Source organism: Littorina saxatilis, linkage group LG13 (assembly GCF_037325665.1).
Source record: "Littorina saxatilis isolate snail1 linkage group LG13, US_GU_Lsax_2.0, whole genome shotgun sequence".
Lineage (NCBI taxonomy): Eukaryota > Metazoa > Mollusca > Gastropoda > Littorinimorpha > Littorinidae > Littorina > Littorina saxatilis.
The window spans coordinates 38,013,230-38,027,789 of record NC_090257.1 but is presented as its reverse complement, the minus strand read 5'-3'; the positions used below and the strand labels follow the sequence as shown (position 1 = coordinate 38,027,789).

Here is a 14,560-nt window from a genome sequence, read left to right as displayed (position 1 = left end):
ATGTGTCTGCTGGTTTGACAAACACTAAATTATATAAGTATAGAAACAATTAAGCGACAATTAAACGTTTTCAACTCTACAAATCTCATCAATGACGAGGACGACAACGACGACGGCGGCGATGCTGCTTCTGTTGCTGCTGATGACGATGACTATGATGATGATGAGGATGCTGATACACCTGTTGTACACATATTCTGATTGGCCATTTCCCCATGATCATGCTCGCGCCCGCAGGCCCCCACAGAATATACCCAGGATACGCCAGGAGGCCTTTAAAGCCACAGCATACCGTATTCTGCGTGGCCTTAAGGGCATGCAAATGTGTATGCATCGGGTGGCTGATAATGATGGTGATGGTGATGATGATGACGATGATAATGACTGTGATTATGACAATGAAGAAGCTTTTCTATTGTAACCAGCAGCAACAGATCATTGTCTCTTTAACATCCAACCCACCAATCAACCAGCCAATCTGATTATGTCATTCTGAGACAGATTTAACCCAAATCAAACATTGTTTTACCATAAAGCATCGCATAATAATTAAGGCACTTTCTTTTCTTTTCTTTAAAATACCTTCTTCAACCAATAATAATAATAATAATAATAATAATAATAATAATAATAATAATAATAATAATAATAATAATAATAATAATAATAATAATAACTGGACATTTTTAAGTGCCTAACCTATGGATCTAGGCCCTTTACAAAAGAACATATACAATAATCTTACCATTGGAAATGAAGATAAAGAACGCAACCAACGTTGCTGAGGACAGAGGTCCACAAAGGCGTTCCATTGATGCTGATAGTTCCCCTTCAGCATCCACATCTGCCGCTCTCGCCAGCAGGTAGAGTAATGCATGAATGTAGCTCGCGGACCGCTTCTGGCAGCGAGCAAGCCGCAAGAGATCTTGATTGGCCCGTGAATGATTTCCAGCGGTTATTGTCCTCCGAGGGTTAAAGGAACATTCCTTCCAGTAATGGTTTCCGTTTAAGTATCACAACTAGCACCTCCAGTCAGCAATTAGAGTAATGCATGAATGTGGTTCGCGGAACAAGCTGCCGGAAATCCTGATTGGCCCCTGAACGATGTCTAGTGGTTATTGTCTACCGAGTGTTGAAGGTATTTTCATCCCATTCATGGTTTCCGTTTCAGCATCCACAACTGACACCTCCAGTCAGCAATTAGAGTAACGCGCAAATGGGGTTACCGGACCATTTCTGGTACCGAGAAAGCTGCAAGAGATTTTGATTGGCCCCTGAACGATTTCAAGCGGTTATTGTCCTCCGAATGTTAAAGGAACATTCCCCTCAGTAATGGTTTCAGTTTCAGCATCCACAACTGACACCTCCAGTCAGCAATAAGAGTAACGCATGAATGTGGTTCGCGGGCCACTCCTCCACTAGGATACGGCCATCTCCTCCACTTGGACACGGCCATCTCCTCCACTAGGATACGGCCATCTCCTCCACTTGGATACGGCCATCTCCTCCACTTGGATACGGCCATCTCCTCCACTTGGATACGGCCATCTCCTCCACTTGGATACGGCCATCTCCTCCACTTGGATACGGCCATCTCCTCCACTAGGATACGGCCATCTCCTCCACTTGGATACGGCCATCTCCTCCACTAGGATACGGCCATCTCCTCCACCAGGATACGGCCATCTCCTCCACTTGGATACGGCCATCTCCTCCACTTGGATACGGCCATCTCCTCCACTTGGATACGGCCATCTCCTCCACTTGGATACGGCCATCTCCTCCACTTGGATTCGGTCATCTCCTCCACTAGGATACGGCCATCTTCTCCACTAGGATACGGCCATCTCCTCCACTAGGATACGGCCATCTCCTTCACTTGGATACCGCCATCTCCTCCACTAGGATACGGCCATCTCCTCCACTAGGATACGGCCATCTCCTCCACTAGGATACGGCCATCTCCTCCACTAGGATACGGCCATCTCCTCCACTAGGATACGGCCATCTCCTCCACTTGGATACGGCCATCTCCTCCACTAGAATACCGCCATCTCCTCCACTATGATACGGCCATCTCCTCCACTAGGATACGGCCATCTCCTCCACTTGGATACGGCCATCTCCTCCACTTGGATACGGCCATCTCCTCCACTAGGAAACGGCCATCTCCTCCACTAGGATACGGCCATCTCCTCCACTAGGATACGGCCATCTCCTCCACTTGGATACGGCCATCTCCTCCACTTGGATACGGCCATCTCCTCCACTAGGATACGGCCATCTCCTCCACTAGGATACGGCCATCTCCTCCACTAGGATACGGCCATCTTCTCCACTTGGATACGGCCATCTCCTCCACTAGGATACGGCCATCTCCTCCACTAGGATACGGCCATCTCCTCCACTAGGATACGGCCATCTCCTCCACTAGGATACGGCCATCTCCTCCACTAGGATCCAGCCATCTCCTCCACTAGGATACGGCCATCTCCTCCACTTGGATACGGCCATCTCCTCCACTAGGATACGGCCATATCCTCCACTAGGATACGGCCATCTCCTCCACTAGGATACGGCCATCTCCTCCACTAGGATACGGCCATCTCCTCCACTAGGATACGGCCATCTCCTTCACTTGGATACCGCCATCTCCTCCACTAGGATATCGCCATCTCCTCCACTAGGATACGGCCATCTCCTCCACTAGGATACGGCCATCTCCTCCACTAGGATACGGCCATCTCCTCCACTAGGATACGGCCATCTCCTCCACTAGGATACGGCCATCTCCTCCACTAGGATACGGCCATCTCCTCCACTAGGATACGGTCATCTCCTCCACTAGGACACATACCACAACTCAGCAGCGTCACTGCCTGTTCTACAGAGTAAGATTTGTTAACATAAATCAATATCTAAACATTAAGCTACTGATGGCTTTCAAAAAATTAATTCATTCTAAATAATTACAATTTGCTCAGGAAGCAGTCATGCTGGGGTTTTTTGGTATTTGTCCAAGTGGATGAATGGTCTTACCCCATTTAAAAGCCAGGCCAGATCTAAAATTGTGACCAGAACGGTGTTTTCTCTTTTTTTGATGTACTCACAAAAGAAGTTGGGTGTTTGGTAGTTGGTTTGCTGTTTTAGATTGTGCTACCTCTGACAGTCAGTTAGACACTAAGATTATTGAAACTTTAAACAAAAATACATCACTTCATCACATTGCTTTCATATTACAGAGAAGTTCTGAAATGGGAACACTTCACAGAGTAACTTCTTGGAGAAGTTCATTTCTTCTATTTTCATTACAAAATTCATTTCAAATTGAATGAAAACACGATTCGCCATGTGAAAATAGCATTTCAAATTGAATGAAAACACGATTCGCCATGTGAAAATAGCATTTCAAATTGAATGAAAACACGATTCGCCATGTGAAAATAGCATTTCAAATTGAATGAAAACACGATTCGCCATGTGAAAATAGCATTTCAAATTGAATGAAAACACGATTCGCCATGTGAAAATAGCATTTCAAATTGAATGAAAACACGGTTCGCCATGTGAAAATAGCATTTCAAATTGAATGAAAACACGATTCGCCATGTGAAAATAGCATTTCAAATTGAATGAAAACACGATTCGCCATGTGAAAATAGCATTTCAAATTGAATGAAAACACGATTCGCCATGTGAAAATAGCATTTCAAATTGAATGAAAACACGATTCGCCATGTGAAAATAGCATTTCAAATTGAATGAAAACACGATTCGCCATGTGAAAATAGCATTTCAAATTGAATGAAAACACGATTCGCCATGTGAAAATAGCATTTCAAATTGAATGAAAACACGATTCGCCATGTGAAAATAGCATTTCAAATTGAATGAAAACACGATTCGCCATGTGAAAATAGCATTTCAAATTGAATGAAAACACGATTCGCCATGTGAAAATAGCATTTCAAATTGAATGAAAACACGATTCGCCATGTGAAAATAGCATTTCAAATTGAATGAAAACACGATTCGCCATGTGAAAATAGCATTTCAAATTGAATGAAAACACGATTCGCCATGTGAAAATAGCATTTCAAATTGAATGAAAACACGATTCGCCATGTGAAAACAGCATTTCAAATTGAATGAAAACACGATTCGCCATGTGAAAATAGCATTTTGGCATGTGTCTGCTCTCGGCAGGTTTGTATACGAATGCGTCGTAGTTTTTCGGGGGGCAGTAAAAAACGATGAAAATATTTGACTCACCATATATTTAAAAGACAGAAAATGTATTTGAATGCGGTATTTTAATGTTGTTGCTCATTTAAACATACAGAACTCGACTAAATGTAAAAACAACAAACAAACGAACAAAGGAAGAAAACAAAGAAACAAGCAAAGGAACAACACACCATCCCAAAGAAACAAGCAAAGGAACAACACACCATCCCAAAGAAACAAGCAAAGGAACAACACACCATCCCAAAGAAACAAGCAAAGGAACAACACACCATCCCAAAGAAACAAGCAAAGGAACAACACACCATCCCAAAGAAACAAGCAAAGGAACAACACACCATCCCAAAGAAACAAGCAAAGGAACAACACACCATCCCAAAGAAACAAGCAAAGGAACAACACACCATCCCAAAGAAACAAGCAAAGGAACAACACACCATCCCAAAGAAACAAGCAAAGGAACAACACACCATCCCAAAGAAACAAGCAAAGGAACAACACACCATCCCAAAGAAACAAGCAAAGGAACAACACACCATCCCAAAGAAACAAGCAAAGGAACAACACACCATCCCAAAGAAACAAGCAAAGGAACAACACACCATCCCAAAGAAACAAGCAAAGGAACAACACACCATCCCAAAGAAACAAGCAAAGGAACAACACACCATCCCAAAGAAACAAGCAAAGGAACAACACACCATCCCAAAGAAACAAGCAAAGGAACAACACACCATCCCAAAGAAACAAGCAAAGGAACAACACACCATCCCAAAGAAACAAGCAAAGGAACAACACACCATCCCAAAGAAACAAGCAAAGGAACAACACACCATCCCAAAGAAACAAGCAAAGGAACAACACACCATCCCAAAGAAACAAGCAAAGGAACAACACACCATCCCAAAGAAACAAGCAAAGGAACAACACACCATCCCAAAGAAACAAGCAAAGGAACAACACACCATCCCAAAGAAACAAGCAAAGGAACAACACACCATCCCAAAGAAACAAGCAAAGGAACAACACACCATCCCAAAGAAACAAGCAAAGGAACAACACACCATCCCAAAGAAACAAGCAAAGGAACAACACACCATCCCAAAGAAACAAGCAAAGGAACAACACACCATCCCAAAGAAAAGAATTTCGCCAACTCATATATTACATGTACAGCTCAAATAAACAAGTTACAATAAAGCGGCTAATCGCGTCATCGGGAGCCCATAAGGTCACGTGATCATAAAGGAGTCGCACTTTTCTCACTCAGTCACATCAGTAATTTCAGATAACATCACATCACATCTCAGCCACATAGCAATATATCAAGACCTTTACACGAATAGTGTTTCCTTGCTGCCCACTTCTCGAAACTGTGCCAACCCCCTACCACGTACATTGGCATTCTTTAGACGGAAATTGCAGAATGTCCAACATTGCCGTTTGGAAGCTACCGGTGCGTGAAGAAATGCTGTGTTTGTGTAATGAACTGCGCCATTCTGTTTTCTTTTGAGAAAAAAAAGACTTCACGGGGAACAATCAGCTGAATCAAACGAACCGCATAAGCCAATTACTTTGTGCTTCCGTCAGATTTCTTGTGCGCATTGTTTTTTATGGTGATTTCGCAGTGTTTTGTCCCAAATATGAGATTAAATTGAAAGACAGACTTGTTTAAAAAACAAACAAAAAACACCATAAAACCCCACAAGATCTAGCGTCTGGATTTTTGTCATATGGTCCCATCTACCCAGTTTAACTTGCAAGATCATGAAAAAGCTGGTTTAAGATTCCGACCATCCCATGAGTTACATAGCATGGACGGTGAAAAACAGTAATGATTTTAACGTGAGATGCACCTAAACCAGTTGTCGGTTTGGTACCTTGGGGTCCCCTGTAATAAAAAGTTAAATGAATTGTTCAGATTAAAAGTAAGAGAATCGGCGTAGGCAGAATTTGCACTTGCTAGAAATGGATTATTTTGGGTAGGATAATACTTTGTGTTTTAGTTTGAATCACGTGAGAGTGAATAGCGTGGTTACTGACGTTTAAGATGTTGTGTTCTCAGCGGAGGCGTTGACAAAGGCAGCAGGATAAGTTTTATAGAAGTGGAAAACCTCGCTAATGTCTCAACTTTTAATTGTCAGGAAGTCACAATAGGCATTGTTTATTCTTCTACTAGAGCCGACCGGTGTGACGAATTCAGATTACTCCCTCAACCAGCTTTCTGAATCGGCCTTGTTGATCTTGTATAAACTCCACACTGAAAAGCACCCCTCTCTTCCATAGTACCGATGATCGACCTTAGGTACTTTACTTTCATGGGGTCAAATTCGTTCAACAACAAAAAATAGTATTTTAACTTAAAAACTTGCTTTGTCGTCAAATCCTTCCCTTCTCATTCAAGGGGCGTAACCACTCGGTGCATGTTTTCTAAGGAATCAAATTTTGGGGTGAAATCTATTAAATTTCACAACCAATTTCCTTTACTTGCAAAAATGCCTTTTCCCTGAAATAAGTGTACTTCTTTAATTTGACCAGGAAACAACATTTCAGTCTCGGGTGTATATCGAATCGAAAAACAGGTTGAGGGAGTAATCTTAATTCGTTACACCGGATCTTAACTGGTCCCTGATGGTCGCTGTCAATATAAATTGATGTTAGAACAATTTCTTTCTGCGGGCCAAGGTTATGTAGTAGTTGGGTTGTCCAGAGGATAGACAGGCATAATAGAGAGAGGCTAGACTAGACTAGACTAGACTAGACTTGATCCAGGTAGCCATGTTGAGAGGACATGTTTTTGTTTTACGACAGGCGGTTGGTTTTGGTCGATTTGCCTGGCAATGTTTAATGTGTATGTCTTGTCCGTCTTATTGAGAGTCGATCTTGCAGAATTAATTAAGAAAATCCACTGTTATGTCGATCTGCGAAGTTAAATCAGCACAAAATCATCACCAAGCACACGAAACAACAAGGCTGATGATTTTTGTATGCGACCAATTAACTGACAAGTATGTCAATCTGCAAAATTCACTCAGCAAAAATAAATAATAAAAACCAGGCAGGATATCTGGAGACTAACATGTTGTTTGCATGGGGGAAATAAGAGAGTATCTTTAAATTGTCGCTTGCGTGATGTCTTCCATGCAGACCAGCACATTTCCCGATGTTGGTTTGATATTTGACATCGACATTGGATTCAAACTTAGTGGTCCCAACTCCCTCTGCGTGTTCAAAAACCTTTGTTAAAGAACCGACTGTAATTACATATTGCATTGAAAAAAAACAACGTTTCCCAGTGCACGTCCATACTCGGTGGATTCCAATATGAAATAAAGAGGTAATTGAAACGGCCATAACAATGATTAAGCCTCTTGTCGTCGATTTAATTGACATTTCGAGAATTTGACGTCAGTGGGTTTAGTATTCGTAAAGATAATCTAAAAGTGGAACACCTTTTTGCCATTCCTGGTGCAAAGTTGTGGCGTTTTCAGTGACATTGTTGCCCACATATAACATAAATTGTCACATTTGTAGCTTAACAGCCATCTAAAATAGAGCAATGCAGGAACGTTAAGAAGTAGGAATCATTCAGGCGCGGAAAACTAGGGAACTAAATTACAGGAAATGATAGATATACAGCAGCAAAAAGTAAAGAAAGATGTGAACAGTTCGTTTGATAAGGAAAAAAAACCAAAAGGAAAAAAGAAAAAAAAGAACGAAAGAAAAAAAGAAAGAAAGAAATTGAAAAGCAGAGAAAGTTATTAAGAAATACCAGATAAACAAAAACAAAAAAAACAAAAAAAAACGAACGATAAAAGTAAAGATACACAGAAAAAAAGAAGGAAAGAAAGAAAGGAGGGGGGGGGGGGGGGGGGGGCGGCGACACCAATCGTTAACAATTTCTGCACTTGGCTGTTTTTGGTTTTAGATATATGAAGGTATTTGGAAGCGTTAAGTAATGTGTCAATTAACAGAACAAAATATGCGTCGTTACGAAAAACGAAAGTCTCGTTGTAACACCTCAACTCATTTTGGATGATAAAACTTCTGTAGCCTTGGCGACCTTCAACTTTGGGCTGGATAATAAAAACGAAATATACGCTATGGAGATGCCCTAACCATGCAGTGACACAATACACCTTAAAGCCCCAGTCTGTCTCAAATGGTTTACAGAACGACTTAAATCTTCTCACGAAAAAAGCAGTTCTTACCTTATGGAACACACTTGCAATAGCATTTAACAGCGTTACGGAGGTCACCTAGGATGTTCTCAAGCGGTGAGTGTTTAAACGAAAGGGTGTTTGTACTGTGTGTAAAAGCCTGGCAGTGTCTGTGAACAGAAACTGATGGTTTACGTGAAGCTGAGTGTGCCCTTAACTGTGGCTTTTACATTTGTCTGCAATCGATCACTATGACTTAAAAGACCTAACTCTTGTTGATGAGTGACGCGATACATTGACAATGTAACTGAGAAGATGCTCAGTGTGGTTTTAAACAAACTCGTTTGCTACATACTGTAATATAAACGCCATTTTCGTCAATTTAAGTAGAAACCAAATGTACTGAAAGATTTCCATTCGACGATATAATATGCTACACAGACAGAACTTTAAAGGGATAACACCCAAGAAAAAAGGCCCTCAGATCGCTTCCATAAAATTTGGCGTTACAAATACTACTACAGCATAAGACGACTGCCTTCACTTTGAAAAAGCAGGTGTTATAAAAACAAAATAAATTATCGTAAAAAAGGAAAAGAAAGAGCCCTGTGTGTTGGTTACTTCCACTGAGTTACTTCCCCTGTGTGTGTACGTTATGAGACGACTAGGTCGCGGCATCATTGAGGGCGCTGGCCGTGGTGCCACCTGGCGGCATTTCTTGACTTCTGTCAGTTTCCAACGCTGGAGAGAATTAGCACCGTGAAGCGCATTTACTCGCTGGATTGTGTTTAATGAATTACAGGGTGACCCAAAAAAAAAGAGTACCCAAACAAAACGTCATAAATTGAACAAAAATAAAGCAATCTTCATAAAATTTATTTACACACACAAGTAGCCTCTGCATGATTTGCACAGAAAATGTTAGCGTTCTAGCTTGTCTTTCAGGAAAGTTATGCTCATTCTACAGAACATGCTCCAAACTCCGCTGCAGGCAAACTTGAACTCGCCGCGCAAAGTTATCAATCACCCGCACACACTCCTGTTGCGAGATTCCGCGAATGGTTGTTGTGATGGCTCTCTTGAGTTCTGTGATTGTCTGTGGGTTGTTCCTGTAGATGTTGTCTTTCAGGAACCCCCAAAGATAGAAATCGCGCTGACCGAAGTGTCTCTGGAACTGTACTTGCACATCTCTGTATGATTTTGTGCGAAAATAGGTCTCTATGCAAAACGTCCGTTGATCATTAGTATAGTTCATTGTGAGAACAGCTTTTATTTCATCCACCCATGCAGTGGATTAGCTTGACTCACCTCAAAAAGAAAGAAAAAAAAATAAAATGGACAAAGTTATTCAATTTTGTTTGGGTACTCTTTTTTTGGGGTCACCCTGTACCATGCTTGTGGTGCGTTTTTGAGCAAGTCGTGCGGTGTGCGTGTAGATTAAGGTGCAGCGGATTCCCCAGATTCTTCAGATTCGTCTAATTCGCCTGAAACTCCCCTCAAACGGTCAGACCAATAGTAGTCTTTAAAGAAAAGAACATCACGCGCGTCGCGGTAGCCACAGAAATAAACAGAGAGAAAACAAGTCGCGTAAGGCGAAATTACTACATTTAGTCAAGCTGTGGAACTCACAGAATGAAACTGAACGCACTGCATTTTTTCACAATGACCGTAGTCCGCCGCTAGTGCAAAAGGCAGTGAAAGTGACGAGCCTGTTTAGCGCGGTAGCGGTTGCGCTGTGCTGCATAGCACGCTTTACTGTACCTCTCTTCGTTTTAACTTTCTGAGCGTGTTTTTAATCCAAACCTATCATATCTATATGTTTTTGGAATCAGGAACCGACAAGGAATAAGATGAAATTGTTTTTAAAACGATTTCGGAAATTTAATTTTAATCATAATTTTTATATTTTTAATTTTCAGAGCTTGTTTTTAATCCAAATATAACATATTTATATGTTTTTGGAATCAGAACATCATGAAGAATAAAATAAAAGTAATTTTGGATCGTTTTATAAAAAAAAAATTTTAATTACAATTTTCAGATTTTTAATGACCAAAGTCATTAATTAATTTTTAAGCCACCAAGCTGAAATGCAATACCGAAGTCCGGCCTTTGTCGAAGATTGCTTGGCCAAAATTTCAATCAATGTGATTGAAAAATGAGGGTGTGACAGTGCCGCCTCAACTTTTACAAAAAGCCGGATATGACGTCATCAAAAGTCTTTATCGAAAAAAAGAAGAAAAAAACGTCCAGGGATATCATTCCCAGGAACTCTCATGTAAAATTTCATAAAGAACCGTCCAGTAGTTTGGTCTGAATCGCTCTGCACACACACACGCACAGACACACACACTTACACCACGACCCTCTTCTCGATTCCCTCTCTATATTAAAACATTTAGTCAAAACGTGACTAAATGTAAAAAGGGGAAAAATAGGAAGTACCAACACTGCTGACAGCAAGTCTAGTACACCTTCAAAGAATCCATGTGGGCACTTGTCAATCAATTGAGCAAAAAACATAAATCCAGCATCATTTCGACTTCGAAGCGCTCTACTAACTAGATTCCTGCGACCGGATATTTGAAGCAAAATCAACGGTTCCTTCGTCGGTAATTTCTACTGTTGTGGTGGCCATGTTACAGGGTACATGTATCGTTGTCCCAGCTGCTTGAAATTTCTCCCGTGCTATTTGCCCGACTGAATAAGAGTGTTTTTTTTCTTCTTCTTCAGCGTTCCAGAATTTTCTGGTTACGTGTGAGCTCGTTTGCCCATTTGGGTTCCCCACACTATACTCTGAGAGCATAGTCAGCTTCACTCCGCTTTCGTTGAGTAGGCATGCTGGGTATTTTCGTGTTTACATAAAAGTCTTATCCATTCTCCTTGGCGGACAATGAAGAAAAATGCAAAATGAAAGCCATATAAAATCGTCCCTTTGGCACAGTATTGCCTTGCCATTTTAGAATCAGTTGCAGAAGGGATGCCAATTTATGGTTTACAATGACTAAATGGATTTTCCTGCTATAAATATTTCCATTAGCATTGGTGGACAACCGAAAAGGTGTTCTGCGAAATGAAAGTGATATAAGTTTTTCACGTGTGCATTGCATGCTGATGTTTCATTTTCCTTTCCCAACGATCGTAACCATTATTGCTTTCAGATGCAGAATATTCTTACGAGTAAGAATAACAAGTGTAGCCTATGGTCACAGAAGAATTGAAGAGAATCTTCGAACCGCCAGGTATAAAAACAAAACAAAACAAACTCATTAGTTTGAAAACGTATTAAAAACTTGAGTTTGAAAACATAGGAACAAAATGTTAATACCTATTCCACACATATTCCTTTTGAATAATGACAGTCTTGCACCGTATGGGTTGTTTATTCAATAATGGGGCGTTTCATAAACCTGAGAAAGGACACAATGAAGTACGAAACTAAAACCTAGGTTCACATCTATGGCTTCTTAGCAGTGTGCATGCACAATAACTTGCTTTTGCCTCTTGCCACCTCTGAGGTATGGCGACTACAGACAGACAGACAGACAGACAGACAGACAGATAGACAGACAGACAGACAGACATAGACGCAACACACACACACACACACACACAAACGCACACACACACACACACACACACACACACACACACACACACACACACACCGACAAACACACACACACATACAGGTAAAAAGTACAGTGCAAAAGGGTACTATGACAACTACTGCATGTATTCTAATCTCCTGCACTAGCACCTCCTATCTCTCCAACTATCTTGTTCATCCCAATTTCTACAGAGGAAATAATAAATTACGGCTAAAAACTCCACGTCCAAACCAGATAGAGTCAAAACACCAGTTACTGTCGCGAAACTGGTGAGCTCTAAAGAAAGAACACTGTAGCAAGCGCTGTGGTTGCTGGAACGAATCAAAACAAAAGATGTGTCCGAATACTCGTTTGACAGGTACTTCGTGAGACTGAACTGACCATTTGCGTGTGCGATTGGTTGTCTGGGTAGTTATCAAATACATCCATGATTTGTTAACATATTTGTGATACTGCGACCACCAAGCCTTGACCACCCCCTGTGTGTTGTAATTGTCCAAGTGTGATCTGTTTTCTGAATTTGTCCCCTTGTCTATGTGATGTCCTGTAATGTACAGCATATAATGCAACAACAAAAAAAACCAAAAAAAACTCCACTAAAAGAGAATTAAAATACAAAAACAAAAAAAACATCCATGATGTATGACACTTGCTGCCCTGCATTTGTTGCACGACGTTTCACAATTACAATGCCTTTAACTTGCACCCAACAGTTTTTATGCTACAAAAAAAGGATTTGTAAAAATGTAAAAATGTAAAAATATCGCATTCCACAAAGTAATACATGCCTTTTATTATGATTAATGTTTGTTGTTTAGAGCCTCTATGCTTGGTGATGGGGGGTGGTTTGGGCCGGATAGGTAAAATATTACGATTTTTACCACAACAAAGAAAACAAATCCAGCCTGCCAGCCAATCGCCCATACGCCAAAAGTGTACCCGGGGGCCCGGTAGCTCAGTTGGTAGAGCACTGGACTTGTGATCGTAGGGTCGCAGGTTCGAATCCATGTTCCACCCCCGTGTTACCACTGTGGCAAAAATGAAAACAATCTAATAGATCCCTTGACTTTGGGGTAGCGCGACTCTGTTGCTGCTAGCTTTCTACTGGGAGGAAGCGACCCGAATTTCCCAGCGATGGGACAATAAAGTAATGAGAATTAAAAAATCAAAAAATCTAATAGATCATTTGACTTTGGGGTAGTGCAACTCTGTTGTTGCTAGCTTTCCACTGGGAGGAAGCGACACAAATTTCTCAGCGATTGGACAATAAAGAAATGAAATGAAAAAATCAATAAAAAATCTATTAGTTCCCTTGACTATGGGGTAGCGCGACTCTGTTGCTCTAGCTTTCCACTGGGAGGAAGCGACCCGAATTTCCCAGCGATGGGACAATAAAACAAGTCGCGTAAGGCGAAAATACAACATTTAGTCAAGTAGCTGTCGAACTCACAGAATGAAACTGAACGCAATGCAACGCAGCAAGACCGTATACTCGTAGCATCGTCAGTCCACCGCTCACGGCAAAGGCAGTGAAATTGACAAGAAGAGCGGGGTAGTAGTTGCGCTAAGAAGGATAGCACGCTTTTCTGTACCTCTCTTCGTTTTAACTTTCTGAGCGTGTTTTTAATCCAAACATATCATATCTATATGTTTTTGGAATCAGGAACCGACAAGGAATAAGATGAAAGTGTTTTTAAATTGATTTCAAAAATTTAATTTTGATAATAATTTTTATATATTTAATTTTCAGAGCTTGTTTTTAATCCAAATATAACATATTTATATGTTTTTGGAATCAGCAAATGATGGAGAATAAGATGAACGTAAATTTGGATCGTTTTATAAAAAAAATACTTTTTTTTACAATTTTCAGATTTTTAATGACCAAAGTCATTAATTAATTTTTAAGCCACCAAGCTGAAATGCAATACTGAAGTCCGGGCTTTGTCGAACATTACTTGACCAAAATTTCAACCAATTTGGTTGAAAAATGAGGGCGTGACAGTGTCGCCTCAACTTTCACGAAAAGCCGGATATGACGTCATCAAAGACATTTATCCAAAAAATGAAAAAATTGTTCGGGGATATCATACCCAGGAACTCTCATGTCAAATTTCATAAAGATCGGTCCAGTAGTTTGGTCTGACTCGCTCTACACGCACGCACACACACACACACACACACACACACACACACACACACACACACACACACATACACACACACATACACCACGACCCTCGTCTCGATTCCCCCCTCTATGTTAAAACATTTAGTCATAACTTGACTAAATGTAAAAATGAAGAAAAAAAATCTAATAGATCCCTTGACTTTGGGGTAGCGCGACTTTGTTGTTGCTAGCTTTCCACTGGGACAAAGTGACCCGAATTTCCCAGCGATGGGACAACAAAGAAATGAACAAAAAAAATCTAATAGATCCCTTGACTTTGGGGTAGCGCAACTCTGTTGCTGCTAGCTTTCCACTGGGAGGAAGCGACCCGAATTTCCCAGCGATGGGACAATCTATTAATGAATACACAAAAA

General features: G+C 40.9%; 1 protein-coding gene across 1 annotated transcript in view; it reads right to left on the bottom strand.

The window, feature by feature from the left end:
- Positions 1 to 1,493, bottom strand: part of LOC138946093 (sushi, von Willebrand factor type A, EGF and pentraxin domain-containing protein 1-like) — a 15,651-nt gene extending 14,158 nt beyond the window's left edge. Inside the window, exon 1 of the mRNA XM_070317602.1 lies at positions 746 to 1,493. Coding sequence (XP_070173703.1) covers positions 746 to 812 — 67 coding nt within the window. The 5' untranslated portion in view covers positions 813 to 1,493. The remainder of the gene's footprint in view (positions 1 to 745) is intronic.
- Positions 1,494 to 14,560: the final 13,067 nt, after the last annotated feature.